Source organism: Narcine bancroftii, chromosome 1 (genome assembly GCF_036971445.1).
Source record: "Narcine bancroftii isolate sNarBan1 chromosome 1, sNarBan1.hap1, whole genome shotgun sequence".
Lineage (NCBI taxonomy): Eukaryota > Metazoa > Chordata > Chondrichthyes > Torpediniformes > Narcinidae > Narcine > Narcine bancroftii.
In genome coordinates, this window is record NC_091469.1 from 426,013,190 (window position 1) to 426,029,065 (window position 15,876).

The window sequence follows — 15,876 nt, forward strand, 5'->3', positions numbered from 1 at the left end:
AAATAAATAAATAAATACCTTTTTAATGTTTGCCTATTTTAATATCCTTGTTTATAATTTGTGATGTTAGGATAACTAACAAGGACGTGAAATGACAAAGGAAGTTGTCATGTTTTGGTTGGTCCAAAAACAAATGGTCATTTCTTTGAGAATAATGTGTTAATTGTATAACCCTGTTTTATAACAATCTGAGGTATGCATGGGTAAATTCCATTGTGTTTCAATCTGAGGGTTAAGTAGCTGATGAAGGGCTCAGGCTGGCCCAAAGCAAGCTTTGAATGCCAATGGCTTTCCGTAGATGCTGCATGATCTGCTGAGTTCCTCCAGCATTTCTTTTGGTAGTAGTATTTTTAAGTAGTTTAATAATGCATAATGACACCTTGGTTGTGTCCTTTGTTAATGCAAAGTCCTTGAGGAGAGAAGGAAGACTTGATTTGGAGTTGATTATGGGCAGTAAGTATGTAAAAGTCATTAAAATAACTGGTTACAAGAGGACCAAGCCTGAAGGTGTTTAGATTATTGGTCATTTCATGTCAGCCCTCCACGTGGAGGCAGGCTACAAGAGCGGATCTAAAACTTACCTTTCAGACAGCAACCCTAAAAGGCTGCCCCAGCACCCCATTCACGTTGAGAGGCTCCTTGCAGTGTCCTCCTGAGCCGATGGAGGTGGGGCAAGTAGTGGCGTAGCGCCACCTGTCATAAATACATGGCAGGGCAACAGTTGTCTTCCCTACCCATCATCCCCCACGCAGCCACTCTGTTTCCCAGAAAGTTCCAACTGTGTGGAGGATGATGGGTAGGGAAGACTACTATTGCTCTGCTGCATTTTGAGCCGCAGAGAGCGGGCCCAAAGGCCAAATTGGCCAAGTGAGGCTGTCACAGCCTGTATCCGCTTCCCCCTAATGGCTCCCGCCGGGCCCTGCTGCCGTCCCGCCTTGGGGTGGGTCATGGAGGGAGAGGGGTGAGTGGGCAGATGGGTTGTGGGTTGACAGCATCATCAGCCTGCCCCTAACCAGTCACTTGCAGTGGCTGTACATTCAGGTCAGGTGGCAGAGCACAGTGCTCCGCCGATTATCATTCCCTGAGAAGGGTTGGAATTGGCGCCTCAGAGCCGGCCACAGCACATTCAAAAAGGTAAGTCTTGAGGCGCAAGGGAGAAGAACCTCTGCCTTTACAGATGGGTGTTTTCCTTGCTTGAAAGTGCCTTATGACTTCTGTGAAATTGGGTCAACGGTGGAGATGTTAGGGGTTTACAAATTGGATTATAACATGAGTTTAATCTGCCAATTTGGCAGGTTTTCTATCCATGTATAGGCCAATTGGTGGTTCAGATTTTTTTTTAAACTGCACAGGTAGGCAAACCACCTTGGATTGTCTCCCCATGTACATACACCATGTAACTGCTGCTGGTCAATTTGTAAGTGAGCTATGGCTGCCTGTGTAGCAAATGACATCAGTGCTTCCTTACCCATAATCTCCCACGCTGATGTAACACCAGAGCGGTTCCAGCAGCTTGGGGGATTATGGGTAAGAAGGACGGCCATTGCCCCGGCCCCAACTCTGCTCTTCGCCAGCCCATTCTGCTCCCCAATGGCCTGACAATGTTCGCCCCGGACTCCCAACAGCGTGTCTCCTCCCCCATCTCAGTCCCCGACTCCATGTCCCTCTCTGACCCTGACTCCAACAGCACTTCCACCCTCCTCCCCCCCCCCCACTTTTGGAGTCCAGCACGGAATTCCCTGAGGGGACTCGTGCATTGCGGTGAGTGCGTGACTGAAGGGGCAGTTCAACTGGGTAATTTTGGGTCCAGTGTTTAAGTGGCTGCAGGGACCCACGGCATGCGTAGGAAACATGGGTCCCGAGTCACACCAGTTTGTAAATTCCTATTGTTGGTGCAAGGGTAGTTTTGGAAGGAAAAAAATATATTGCGTGATAATTTCAGATCTAGAATCTGAATTCCAGAGGTGATACTTTATCAACTTGTTTACTGCTCAGTTTGCTGATGTAAAGCCTTGGTTTGTAATTATTATCATGAAGTTTAATGGAATAGAGGTTTTGAGTCAGGCCATTTCAGACAAAATGGGAAAGTGTGTGCCCACCCCCCAACAAAGGAATGTGAAGTAGGTCCAGCTTAAGGTTTTATGTCTTGAAGCAACTGACTGGACATAAATGTGACTAATCACAAGGCCATTTTATGTCAGGCTTCTGCCTGGAGGCTGGCTACAAGCAAGTAGGGAAAAATATAAACTTAACCTTTCATTGAGCAGCCCTAAAAGGGTGTCCTTGTGTCGCATTCATGTTGAGTGGCGCCAGAGCAATGGCCGTCTTCCCTACCCATAATCCCCCATGCAGCTGGAACCTCACTGTTTCCCAGAACAGTTCCAGTTGTGTGGGGGATTATGGGTAGAGAAGACAGCCATTGCTCTGCCGTGTTTTTCAGCCGCAGAGAGCGGCCCTGAAGGATAAAGCAACTCAGTGAGGCTGTCATAGCCCGCACCAGCTGCCCCGACAGCTTCCACAAGGCCCTGCGACACCTGAACCCCCCCCCCCCCCGGTGGCAGTAACCCCAGTGGACGCAACTTAGTTAATTTTAACTGGGTTCTCTAACTCGGAGGTAGGTAGAATTAGGATCCGCTGACTGGGTTGAAACCTTTTTAACTGCCACGTGAGTGGTGCACTATCTGGGCAAATTGCCCAGTAAACCCCATTTTACACAGCAGTTTGAAAGGGCTTAGTAAGAGATAATTAGATGGCAAATGCACATACTGATAATAATGAGAACCTGTGCAATAAACCAGAAAACTTAAATCTGTTTCAATTTTGCAAGAAGCAATTGGAGTGGGGCATGAACTGCTTTTCTTTGTATGTTGTCCTGTTAGGCTATTTGTTTTATGAGAAAAGCAAAACAAATACATTTTTAATAATTTTTATAGGAATTTTTATCAATTGGATCCATCATTTCCAAAGTTGAATGTCCTCACCAGGACATACGAGGGAATAAAGCGCCATCTGTATATGGTTTCAAAGGAATTAAGAAATGTACTTCTCCATAACAGTGAACGATTGAAGGTTTGTTTGCAGTTTCCTGATATTTACATTTCAGCTTGTATTGCATTGTTAGTCTTTGAAATTTGCTGAATATTTTAGTGGAAGAATCTCGTGACTCCTGGGTGGCACAGTCTGCTATGGATCTCTTTTAGCCCCTCAAGCTGAGCACCAGCAGCAGATCGTGACAATGCGTCAGAGGGATCATTTAACCTGCCAGGTCTGTACTGGATCTCATAATCATAAGTTGAGAGTTCTATTCGCCAGCGTGCCATCTTATTGTTCTTGATTTTACTTTTGTGTTTAGTACTGAACATGTAGGCTACAGATTTCTGATCAGTGATCAAGGTTAATTTTCTGCCAGCTAGAAAGTGTCTCCAGTAGCAAACAGCTTCAATGATAGCCTGGGCTTCTTTTTCAATGGCAGGATGTTTTAGTTCAGGTCCACGTAACACGTGGGAGAAGAATGCCACAGGTCTGCCCTTTTGATTAAGGGTTCCTGCCAAAGCACAATCTGAGACATCAGTTTCCACTTGGAACGGGACATCCTCGTCAATGGACGAGAGTGCAGCTTTGGCCACATCAGCTTTAATTCTCTCGAAAGCCTTCAAGGCCATTGAAGAGAGCGGAAAAGATTTAGTATCAAACAGAGGACGTGCTTTCGTAGCATAGTCAAGTACCCATTTACAGTAGTAGGAAAAGAATCCCATACTCCTTTTAAGGGCTTTTGCTGAGTTTGGGGAAGGTAACTTCTTAAGGGGAGCCACTCTTTCCGGATCGGGGTGGATTTCACCCTCGCGGACAATGTAGCCCAGAATGGGTAGCTCTGTCGCGTTGAAAATGCATTTGCCCTCGTTAAATGTAAGGTTGAGTTCTTTAGCTGTTGCTAAAAATTGCGTGAGGTTGTTATTGTTTTCTGTCTGTGTTTTCCCACAGACAGTGACATTATCCAGATAGGGAAACGTACCCTATAACTCATTCATTCGAACAATCTTATCCATCTCCCTCTGAAACACTGACACTCCATTAGTGATTCCAAAAGGTACTCTATTAAACTGGTATAACCCCCCCCCCCACCATCAGTGTCAAAGGCTGTATAGGGTCGTTCCTTTTTTTTAGTGGGGATTTGGTGGTAAGCTGCTTTGAGGTCGATAGTGGAGTACACTTTGTATTGCACTATCTGATTAATCATTTCATTGATGAATGGCAGGGGTAGGCATCCAGGTTAGTGTAACAATGGATTGTCTGGCTGTAGTCAATAGCCAGTCGTTTCTTAGTGTGATTTTTCACAACTACCACCTGGGCTCGCCACGGATTCTTACTGGGTTCAATTACTCCCTCTTTAAGCAATCTCTGGGTCTCAGCTTTGATAAACTCATTATCCTCTGCTGTAAGAACAGCTCTTAGTGGCAATCGGCTAACACTGGGGATAAATCACTGAAAAGGGAGGGAGCTTTGATCTTTAATGTGGACAGACCACAGTAACTAGTGCGAGGGATGGTAAGTGTGGGTAGTGGCCCATTGAAATTTAACAATACATTTTTCATCTGAGATTGAATATCCAACCACAGTAACACAGGAGCGTAGAGCTCAGGCATTACAAAAAACCAAACATCAGCGAGGCAATGTCCCTGCAAATTTAAAGTAACTTTACACTTGTCCCGTACAGTTTTTGTAAGTTCACTACAAGCCATCGATATCTTTCGGTTTGCTGGATATCTCCGCAAATTTAAGTCTTTGTTGACCTTCTCATGGATGTAGCTGTCAGTACTCCCAGAGTCTATAAGGCCATCGAGAGTCTCACCATCCACCTTCCCCCTTTATAGTCGACCTTTCTAATCCGTAACATTCCCCAAACTTTACAGTAAATTGAGCTATCACAGGGGAACTTTGTGCTGATCTCACCTCGCTGTCACTTGAAATCGATTCATTCGGCTCGTCTGAAGATTCCTCCTTTTCACAGTTGTCTTCCATTCCTGCAGCCCCAGGTTGAATTTTCTTGGCACTTCTCTTATCAGTAGGAGTACTTTTCGCCTTACACGCTTTAGCGAAGTGGCCGAGTTTCCCACAATAGCTGCAGGTAGCAAATCGAGCCGGGCACTTCTGTCTGGGTTGCCAGCTGTTACCACAGAAGTAGCATTTGCCAGGAGTTCGCTCTTTTCTTTCCTTTGGGGTTGCAGCACTCCAGGATGTTCCCCTTTTGGTTTCTAGCATTTCACTGGACCACATAGCACTTCTCAGTGTTTTGGCTAGAGTGACTGCCCGGTCGTAGGTTAAGGGGTCCATCTCCAGCAGCCTCTGTCGGATGTAACTGGAGTCGATTCTGTTGACAAAAGCATCCAGCTTCAAGGTGTTGCATTGTTGTTGCACATTGACTGCCCTGACATCACATTCATTTGCCAGTGAGTCGAGGGCTAGTGCACAGGCAGCATTACTTTCCCCGGGTTTCTGACGTCTAGTCAGCAACTGGTGTCAAGCGAGCACCACGTTCCGTGGCGCCGCGTAGTGAGCAATCAGATGTTCCTGGGCTATAGCCAGAGTGGTAGCTCCTTGCCTTATGGCAAAAGGGACCTCACCCAGCAGGGAATTCAGGTGGCCCCACTGTATCGCCTCATTGACCACGTTGTTTCAAGCCATGTAGTAATCGAAACAAGCAATCCAGTGGTTGAAAACTTCTCTGGCCCTCGGGGCAGATTGGTCGATTATCAGCCGCTCTGGCTTGAGGGCTGCATCCATTTTTACTAATAAAATTGAAATGCCAGTTGATGAAGTAGACAAAGACGATGTCTTCAAACAATAATCATGGCTTTTATTAGCAGAAACTCTTTTGCTTTGCTTCGCGGACAAAGATTTATGGAGGGGTAATGTCCACGTCAGCTGCAGGCTCGTTTGTGGCTGACAAGTCCGATGCAGGACAGGCAGACACGGTTGCAGCGGTTGCAAGGGAAAATTGGTTGGTTGGGTGTTGGGTTTTTCCTCCTTTGTCTGTGAGGTGGGCTCTGCGGTCTTCTTCAAAGGAGGTTGCTGCCCGCTGAACTGTGAGGCGTCAAGATGCACGGTTTGAGGCGATATCAGCCCACTGGCGGTGGTCAATGTGGCAGGCACCAAGAGATTTCTTTAGGCAGTGATAGACAATGGGTGCATATACAGTTATATCCAAGGGGAATGTCTTTAATAGTAGATTGCCCTACCAGTTATGATGTATGTCCTTTCTTGGTTTGACCTTCCAAATTGCAACATCTCATACTTATTAAATTCCATCTGATAGCCATTTTTCAGCCTATTTTTCCAACTGGTCCAGATCCCTCTACAAGCTTTGAAAACCTTTTTCACTGTCCACAATATCTCCATTCTTGGTGTAATCTGCGAACTTGCTGATTCAATTTACCATATTATCATCCAGAACATTGATTATAGATGACAAACAACAATGGTCCCAGCACCAATCTCTGAGGCACATCACTAGTCACAGGCTTCCAGTCTGATAATCAGTCATCCACAACTACTCTCTGGCTTCTCCCATCCAGCCATTGTTGAATAAAGTTCACTACTTCACCATGAATTCCTCCTCGGCCAATTCTGCCACCCACTAAGTGATTCCATTACGAGACACATATTCTCCCCTCCTCTCTCCTTCCACGGTCTCCTCTCCCTCCATCTTCCACAGGGTCCACTCCCTCCATCCCAACCAATTGTCCCTTTGGTACTGACCCCTGTGACTGCAGGAGATGCTGCACTTGTGCCCACAACTCCTCCCTCATCACCATTCAGGGTCCCAAACATTTCACTTGTGAATCTGCAGGGGTCATCTACTACATCCGGTGCTGCCATTGTGATCTCCTCTATATCAGAGAGACTGAGCGCAGACTGAGAGACTCAGGTCTGTCTGCTGCAATAGCGTGGATCTCTTGAGTGACCACCCTTTTCATTTCTTCATCCCATTCCTTTGCTGACATATCTGTCCATGGTCTCCTGCACTGCCAGACTCAGACCACCTGCAAATTGGAGGAACAACACCTCATCTTCCAACTGGGTACCCTCCCAACTAGATGGCAGTAATTTTGACTTCTCTGGATTTCATTAAACACCTTTCTACACCTCCCCCTCCCCGCCAACCACCACTTCTTCTCCCATTGCCTTCCCCCAGCTCTATCTCTCTCCCTTTTTCCTGCCTCTGTTTATACAGACATATTCAATTCTCTTTTCTCCCCCTTATCCTATTCAATTAATACCTGAACTCCTCCCCTAGTCAGCACTGTCTCTATTCTGAGATTTCCTGTGTTTTTTTTTGTTTATTCTGTGAGGTTCATAATGATGGTGACATATCTTTAGGCCCTTTCATACAGTGGGGCAGGAGTGGTCGGCGGGATTCGTCAGGGTAGGGGCAGCCAGTGGAAACTGTTAGGGCTAGGACTGTCAGGGCAGAGGCTGTTAGGGCCGGTGCAGGCTGTGACAGCCCCACCAGCCATTGCAGCACTTCACTAGGCTGCTTCGGCCTTTGGGGCCACTCATCAGCATCTCAAAATGCATCAGAGCAATGGCTATTTTCCCTAAATATAATCCCGCACACAGGGGTTCCAGGTGCATGGGGGATTATGGGTTGAGAATACAGCCATTGTTCTGCTGCGTATTTATTACGTGTAGCACTATGGCACCATTCGCCTCCCCTTCATCAGCTCCAGGTGCCGCTCAACATGAACGCGATGCAAAAGCAGCTTTTTTATGCTGCTTCATGAAATATAAGTTTATATTTTTCCCTCCTCGCTTATAGCTGGCCTCTTGGTAGAGGCTTGGCTTGAAAGGCCCTCATGTCTCCTGTGGACACTGAAAGATCAGCTGAGTTCCTTCAGTATTTTGGTGTGTTTTTACTACAATCACAGCAACTGCAGACTTTCATGTTTTATGTGGTATAGCCAGGCAGTGCACTTTTCACAGTACACCTGTAGAAGTTTGATATTCAAAGTTATCTCTACTCAGACTTCTTGGGTATTAGAAGCAGTGTTGTTAAACAAGAAAGTCTGCAGGTGCTGGGATTGAGTGCAATACCAAAGAGAGTCTGTGTTTCATGCAGGCATTGTTGTCTTCATCACCATTGCCTTGATGTACTGGTTCCAGGAGAGGTCCTGAAAACATTTAACTACATGTACACAATCCTTTATCCAGACATCGAAAATCCGGAAAAAGAGAGAAGGCAGCCCAACTCGGGTGGGTGAAGGAGGAGAGAGATAGCAGAGTGACTCAGGCGGGTGGGGAGGGAGAGAGATGGCAGCCCGACTCAGGCGGGCGGTGGGGGGATGGGAGGGTGGCAGCGCTACTCAGGTGGGTGAGGGGGGGGGAGAGAGACGGCAGTGTGATTGGGGGGGAGAGAGACGACAACGTGACTCGGGTGGGGGAGAGAGACGGCAGTGTGACTGGAAGGGGGTGGATATGGGAGCACAATTCAGGTGGGCTTAAATCTGGGGCAGCTGGCTTTTGTTCTGAAATCCAGAAAAATCTGCAATTTGGAACACACGGTACCCCCAAGGATTCCGGATAAAGGATTGTGTACCTGTATTTGTTCTTTTTCATTATATTTGTCTTTTCTGTTCAATGACTTTACCAACCTGAATTCCACGGATTCCATTTGGAGTCTGCAGCTTGTGCCTCTCCCAAATTGTAATACAAGTGAAAAGAGAGTTGAGATTTTATTTTCTACAGAGTTCTATTGGCTGCATCTTGCTGTTCGAAAGTGAAAATACAGATAGCTCGTAATGCATTTTAATGTTTTGCATATAAAACGAATGAAGAGAGAAGATATTACAAATAAAACTGAAACATATTTGAAGTACATGGCGAATTCATAAGTAACACTATTCCTGATGAATTGGTTTATTTTAATTTCGGTATTAGAATAGTAAAGCAGCTTATTTACAGTTTATTGTTCTAGATTTGCTTATGCCAATTCTGCCCCAAAAATCCACGTTTCAATCTTGTTCCCTGCTTTCTTCCCTGTAATTTGTTTACTTTCCATCTTGTAGCTAAGCATTTTGTAGTTGTTACTGAATGGATTTGTTTTTTTTTAAATGAGCATTTTTTAACTTTAATATACTGTGTATTCTGTGTTTCTGATAGGTAATTAACACTGGAATTAAGGTTTTGAGTCGTAATAATGATGGAGAAGAGTTTGGCTGTGCCTTCAGATTAGCACAAGAGGTAATTACAATTTGTCATGTTTAAGTGGTATTTGTGGTGATAACAAATATTTTAACATGAATAACAAACAATGAAGCAGTTGTATTTTTATCTGTAGAGGTTGTGTTTTAAATTTAAAATGCAAATAATTTTTAAGCTTAAAAAAATAGAGCAACACCATGTTGTAAATAAGGTATACTATTTCACCTTCTCTGTAACTGATCACTGTTGTTACCATTTTGCATGCCTTCAATACCTGAAAATGTCCCTGAGATTAGACTTTTAATTGCCTTCCAATAGCACTAGTTGGTCAGATAACTGGTGTTATCACCACCTGATATTTCGTACTGTAGCTAACCGCTACAAAGAAACACACACAGTGTGGGAGGTTAAGCTCACTTACTTTATTAGGGCTGGAAAGGCTGCTTTTATACTGTTCAATTTCCCACTGTTTTTGCTGATTGATTGAGTGAGCCTTATGAATAGCAATAGCCGGGCGGGAAGATCCATGCATATGCCCTTTTTCCCTAGCCTGTTTCTGCTGAGCTAGCTGGGCAGCTCGACCAACACCATTTTAGGGCTGTTGGTTTGATGCTGCCCCAGCTCCTGGGGCTCGTTGTCCTGGGAGTCGCTTTAGCAATCTCTGTCCGCGTCTGCTGCCGCGCGATCTGCCGGCCTAATCTCCACAATTGCGGGCCCCCACAGGACATTGGCATCATATGACCAGAATATATAATGAAATTAGTCACTACTATCCAATTTGTAGCTTGAGGCTTAACTTCAGCAAATAAACAAGCTGCTGGAGGAATTTGGGAGGTTAGGCTACAAGTGAGGAGGCAAAAGCATTTTGGGTTGAGATCCTACAGGACTAAGTATACAGGGGAAATGGGAGGAATAAAATCGACAAGGGGAAGGGTGAGATAGGAGCTGCCAAGTAATAGGTGGATCCAGGTGAAGAAGGGTTGATTGGCATAGTGAACCAGGTGGGTAAAGGAAGGATGGAAGTATCGACAGGTTGGAAAGCGTAAAAAGGTGAGGAATAGATCCAGACAAGGGAAGGATGGTGGGCAAATGGGAACAGAAGAGGGAGGTGATGGGAGACCCAGTTGGGTGAATGTGGGGATTTAAGTAAATGGATCAGGTTGGGAAGGTGATGAGAAACTTGGTGTCAAGATAGGGAAATTTGGGAAGAAGAGGGACTGTGAGAGGACCAGAGAAACTTAAGGGGGGGGCGGGGCGGGGCGGGGCGGGGGCAGGGGCAGGGGCGGCGGGTGTCGTGAAATTGGAGAATAACAGTGGCTTTGTTGCTCCTGAGCTGTTTGTTCAGTCCCTTTTGCACTTGCATTTTTCCATGCTGTTTATTTTAATCAAAAGTAGGTGGAGTTTGAGTTCTTTTTGTGATGCCACTGCTTCACAGTTGGGTGCTTTTTAACGCCTTCAATTCTGTTGATATCTATCACCCGTCTCAAGCTCAAAACATTGGTTATGTATCTTTATCTTGGCTATACACCTACGGCTCCTGACACAAAACTCAAAACGGTCAACCAGTTTACCTATCTCGGCTGCACCATTTCATCAGATGCAAGGATCGACAATGAGATAGACAACAGACTCGCCAAGGCAAATAGCGCCTTTGGAAGACTACACAAAAGAGTCTGGAAAAACAACCAACTGAAAAACCTCACAAAGATAGGCGTATACAGAGCCGTTGTCATACCCACACTCCTGTTCGGCTCCGAATCATGGGTCCTCTACCGGCATCACCTACGGCTCCTAGAACGCTTCCACCAGCATTGTCTCCGCTCCATCCTCAACATCCATTGGAGCGCTTACATCCCTAACGTCGAAGTACTCGAGATGGCAGAGGTCGACAGCATCGAGTCCACGCTGCTGAAGATCCAGCTCGCTGGATGGGTCACGTCTCCAGAATGGAGGACCATCGCCTTCCCAAGATCGTGTTATATGGCGAGCTCTCCACTGGCCACCGTGACAGAGGTGCACCAAAGAAAAGGTACAAGGACTGCCTAAAGAAATCTCTTGGTGCCTGCCACATTGATCACCGCCAGTGGGCTGATAACGCCTCAAACCGTGCATCTTGGCGCCTCACAGTTTGGCGGGCAGCAACCTCCTTTGAAGAAGACCGCAGAGCCCACCTCACTGACAAAAGGCAAAGGAGGAAAAACCCAACACCCAACCCCAACCAACCAATTTTCTCCTGCAACCGCTGCAATCGTGTCTGCCTGTCCCGCATCGGACTTGTCAGCCACAAACGAGCCTGCAGCTGACGTGGACTTTTTACCCCCTCCATAAATCTTCGTCCGCGAAGCCAAGCCAAAGAAAAAAACACCTACGGCTCCTAGAACGCTTCCACCAGCGTTGTCTCCGCTCCATCCTCAACATCCATTGGAGCGCTTTCATCCCTAACGTCGAAGTACTCGAGATGGCAGAGGTCGACAGCATCGAGTCCACGCTGCTGAAGATCCAGCTGCGCTGGGTGGGTCACGTCTCCAGAATGGAGGACCATCGCCTTCCCAAGATCGTGTTATATGGCGAGCTCTCTACTGGCCACCGTGACAGAAGTGCACCAAAGAAAAGGTACAAGGACTGCCTAAAGAAATCTCTTGGTGCCTGCCACATTGACCACCGCCAGTGGGCTGATATCGCCTCAAACCGTGCATCTTGGCGCCTCACAGTTTGGCGGGCAGCAACCTCCTTTGAAGAAGACCGCAGAGCCCACCTCACTGACAAAAGGCAAAGGAGGAAAAACCCAACCCCAACCAACCAATTTTCCCCTGCAGCCGCTGCAACCGTGTCTGCCTGTCCCGCATCGGATTTGTCAGCCACAAACGAGCCTGCAGCTGACGTGAACTTTTACCCCCTCCATAAATCTTCGTCCGCGAAGCCAAGCCAAAGAAAAGAAAAAGATAAAGTACACTAACCTGCTGAGTTTCTCCAACGTTGTTCTTTTACTTTAATCAAGTCAAGTGAACTGTATTGTCATCTCATTGTACAAGTACAACCCGATGAAACAACATTCTCCAGTCATCGGTGCAAATCACATTGACACACAATGAGATATCACACTCATACAGACAAACAGTGCCTATGCAGGACAACTATTCAGCTATTCAAATAAATGAACATTGTTTAATGTATATGAGAGTCTTCGATGGATAGTGCGAGCAGCAGTTGCTTTGGTTGTTCAGGATTCTCACTGCCCATGGAAAGAAGCTGTTCCTCAGCTAGATGGTGCTACTTCTGATACCTGCATCTTTTTCCTGACAGGAGCAGCTAAAAGATGCTGTGTACAGGATGGAAGGAGTCCTCACTGATTTTGGGCACCCTTTTCAGACAATGATTCCAGTAGATCAAGTCACTGGGGGAAGGGAGACAGCAATGATACTCTTTAGCATGAACAGGAGCAGGCTGAGCACACAGCCCTGAGGTGTGCCAGTGCTCAGTGTGATGGTGCCTGATGTTCTGCTCCCAACCCAGACGAACTGTGGTCTTTCTGTTACAAAGTCTATAATCCAGTTATAGAGAGGGGTGTGGAATCCCAGTGAGGAGAGCTTGTTCATCAGCCTCTGGGGTCATTCTCCAAGTGGGTCAGGACGCACTGAAAGGACAAGGCTAGAAGATCACTGCGTCTGCAGACTTTAGTGTTCCTCTTTTGATAACTCTGACTTTCATTGTACCGTGAGTGTAAGAGAAAGGTAATGTTCCTTCTGCTTTTTAAAAACACCTGAGTACATTACAAAAGATTCTTTGTAATAGAGCTAAATTCTATTTTTGTTTCTTCAGGGTATTTACACGATAAATCCATATATTAATGGAAGAATTATCAAGATTTCAATTGAAGATGTTATGGTTCTGTTGACGCAAGAAAATCCATTCATTGGCAAACTTACAAGTGACCCTCAAAAACAGGCCAAGAAGCTGAGTATGTTATGTTGGTAAACTTTTTTTAAAATGAAGGAGCATTTGTTTAAGACTTCATGGAGTTGGAAGACAGGAATGAATGGCCAGGCTATTTTGCCACAGTTTGCATTACTCACAGATGTGTTGTAGCCATTCGTTGCTTCTTACATGTGAAATGGGCTTCCGCTTGCATATGACAGAACTTGCATTCAGTTGGAAGCTGGTTGCATTCAATTTAGTCCAACAAAAAAAGGTGCAAACTTGCCACATGTGGTTCCTATGCAAGAATCTGGATTGTACCTGGGGGAATGCACCCTTCTGTGGTGACAGATTATGGTTGGGTCCAATGCTTGTTATCTAAATCACAAAAATGTGTTACTTCAGGAACTTGATAGATACCAGAAGATGTACAAATAATTGTGTAACAATTTTCTCTTTTCTACTTTGCAAAACAGACATGGGAAGTGTTGTGTTGCAGTATGAACCAGATCCTTTGTAAGTTTCTTTGAACCTATTTTGTGTGCCTTTTTAATCAAAAAGGGTTTATGTACACCTGCAAGCTGCTGTTAATTGATTAATTAGCAATGTTATTTTGTGGTAATGGGCATTTCAGATGAACCTTTTTTTTGTGCTGATACTTAGCCATGGATTTTCTCTCCAAGCCCTGATGGCAATTGGTACTTGTTTGCTATTTCCCAAATGAGAGTGCAGCTTCCTTGGGAATTAAAACTGGTCTAGGGTCTGCTTTCCAGGGGATTTGCATGATGGATGATCAAACTCCACATGCATCAGGTCATGATGGCAGAATCTCTTCATTGGAAGAAAATGGTGACAAAATTGGATTTTTGCAATAATACTCAGACTTTTGTCATTTTATTTTGTTAATTTACAATGTGAAATTCACAACCTCCTATGATAGAATGTAAAGTCATAAACCCTTTCACTCCTTTGGAACGTAAGCTGGACTGCCATAGATTCCTCTAGAATTGTGAATAAATATTGGCATACCCATCAACTGAAATATTTAGCTTCAAAAATAAATTCACTGCTCAGATGCTTATCAATCTACTGAACTCTGTTTTTTCTACTCTTGTTAAAATTGAGCCTCCATTCACCACTTCAGTTGGCAGCTCCTTCCACACTCCCATTCTTTGTGAAGAAGTTCCCTAACAAGGCCTTAAAGTCCCTGCAGACAACATCCACAGCCTTTCCTTCATCAACTTTCTTGGTAACCTCCTTGAAAAACTATACTGGACTGCTTAAACATGACCTACCATACACAAAGCCATGTTGACTATCCCTGATCAGTCCTAGGCTATTCAAATACTTGTATCTCTAATCTCTTAGAGCACCTTCCAATAATTTATGTACTGCTGACATCAGGCACACTGGCCTATAATTTCCTGGGTTGCTTTTTGAGGCTGCTTTAAACAACAGAACAACAAGAGCTTCTCTCCAATCCTCTGGGACCACACCTGTGGCTAAGGACATTTAAAATATTTGCGTGAGGTTGCAATTTCTACACTAGTCTCCCTCGAGGTCCTAGGGAATATCATGACAGGCCCTTGGGATTTATCCACCCTTATTTGCTTTAAGACAGCAAGCACCTCCTCTTTAATCTGTGGAGGTTCCATGACCTCTCTGCTTGTTTCCCTAACTTCCCTTGATCTGTGCCAGTTTCCTGAGTAAGGTACTGATGGAAGAAGTCCATTTAAGATCTCTCCCATCTCTTGGCTCCATGCATACTCGATTACTAATCGACTAATTTTGTCTCTTAGTATTCTTATGCCTGTAGAAACCCTTAGGATTTTCATTCACATCGTCTTCCAAAGCAAACCTGTGTTTTGTTTTAGCCTTCCTGATTTCATTCTTGAGGTTTTTCTTGCATTTTTTAAACTCCTCATGTACTTCATTTGCTCCATGTTGCCTATACCTGCCTTTTCTTCCAAACCAGATCCCCAATATCCATCAAAAACCAAGGTTCCCTGTGCCTTAAAACCTTACCTTTGATCCTGACAGGAACATATAAACTCTGTACTCTCAAAATTTCACCTTAAAAGGTCTTCCACTTACCTTGCACATCCTTGCCTAATCCACATATTCTCAATCCTCTCATTTCCTCAAAATGGCCTTTCTCCAATTTAGAATCTCAACCTGAAGCCCAGACCTATACTTTTCCATAATTAACTTGAAACTAATGGCATTATGATCACTAGTCCCAAAATGCCCCTACACATACTGGCAAGATGGCGTAGAGTCTAGACGTGTGATCTCGACCTCTTTGGCCGGACTTTTAAGTACCCGTTTTTAACCCTTTGTTTTCAAATTTAAACTTTTTAAATTTTAGTTTAAAGTATTAAGGAACTGTTATGGCCATTAATGGTAAAAAGATTAAACCTCAAGTGCAGAAGAAGTTACATTTTCGAAGTGTTGAAGATTTGGGGCCTAAACAACTTGCTACAGCTTCAGGTTTAACTTCCTTAGTGCCTAAACCACAAAGATTGCCTGTGGGAGCTGAAAAAAAAATGTCTACTACTAACCAAGTGAAGGACAGTGCTGGAATTACCTGTTCTCTGGAGGAAGGTGCGTGTTCCCAAGAAGTGAATCCCGATTCTGGCAGCCTGCCGATTTTAATGGAGGGAGCACGCAGGAAGATGACTCCATTGCCTGAAACGCTTCAGGAAGCATTCCGACCTGAAGATCTCGATCTCCTCCGTGATTTTTTGAAAAAAAAACAGCGAG

General features: G+C 45.0%; 1 protein-coding gene across 1 annotated transcript in view; it reads left to right on the forward strand.

The window, feature by feature from the left end:
- nsun2 (NOP2/Sun RNA methyltransferase 2) overlaps positions 1 to 15,876 on the forward strand; it is a 47,763-nt gene that overhangs the window by 27,077 nt on the left and 4,810 nt on the right. The window contains exons 15-18 of the mRNA XM_069914192.1: positions 2,934 to 3,069; positions 9,157 to 9,237; positions 13,018 to 13,156; positions 13,590 to 13,629. Coding sequence (XP_069770293.1) covers positions 2,934 to 3,069; positions 9,157 to 9,237; positions 13,018 to 13,156; positions 13,590 to 13,629 — 396 coding nt within the window. The remainder of the gene's footprint in view (positions 1 to 2,933; positions 3,070 to 9,156; positions 9,238 to 13,017; positions 13,157 to 13,589; positions 13,630 to 15,876) is intronic.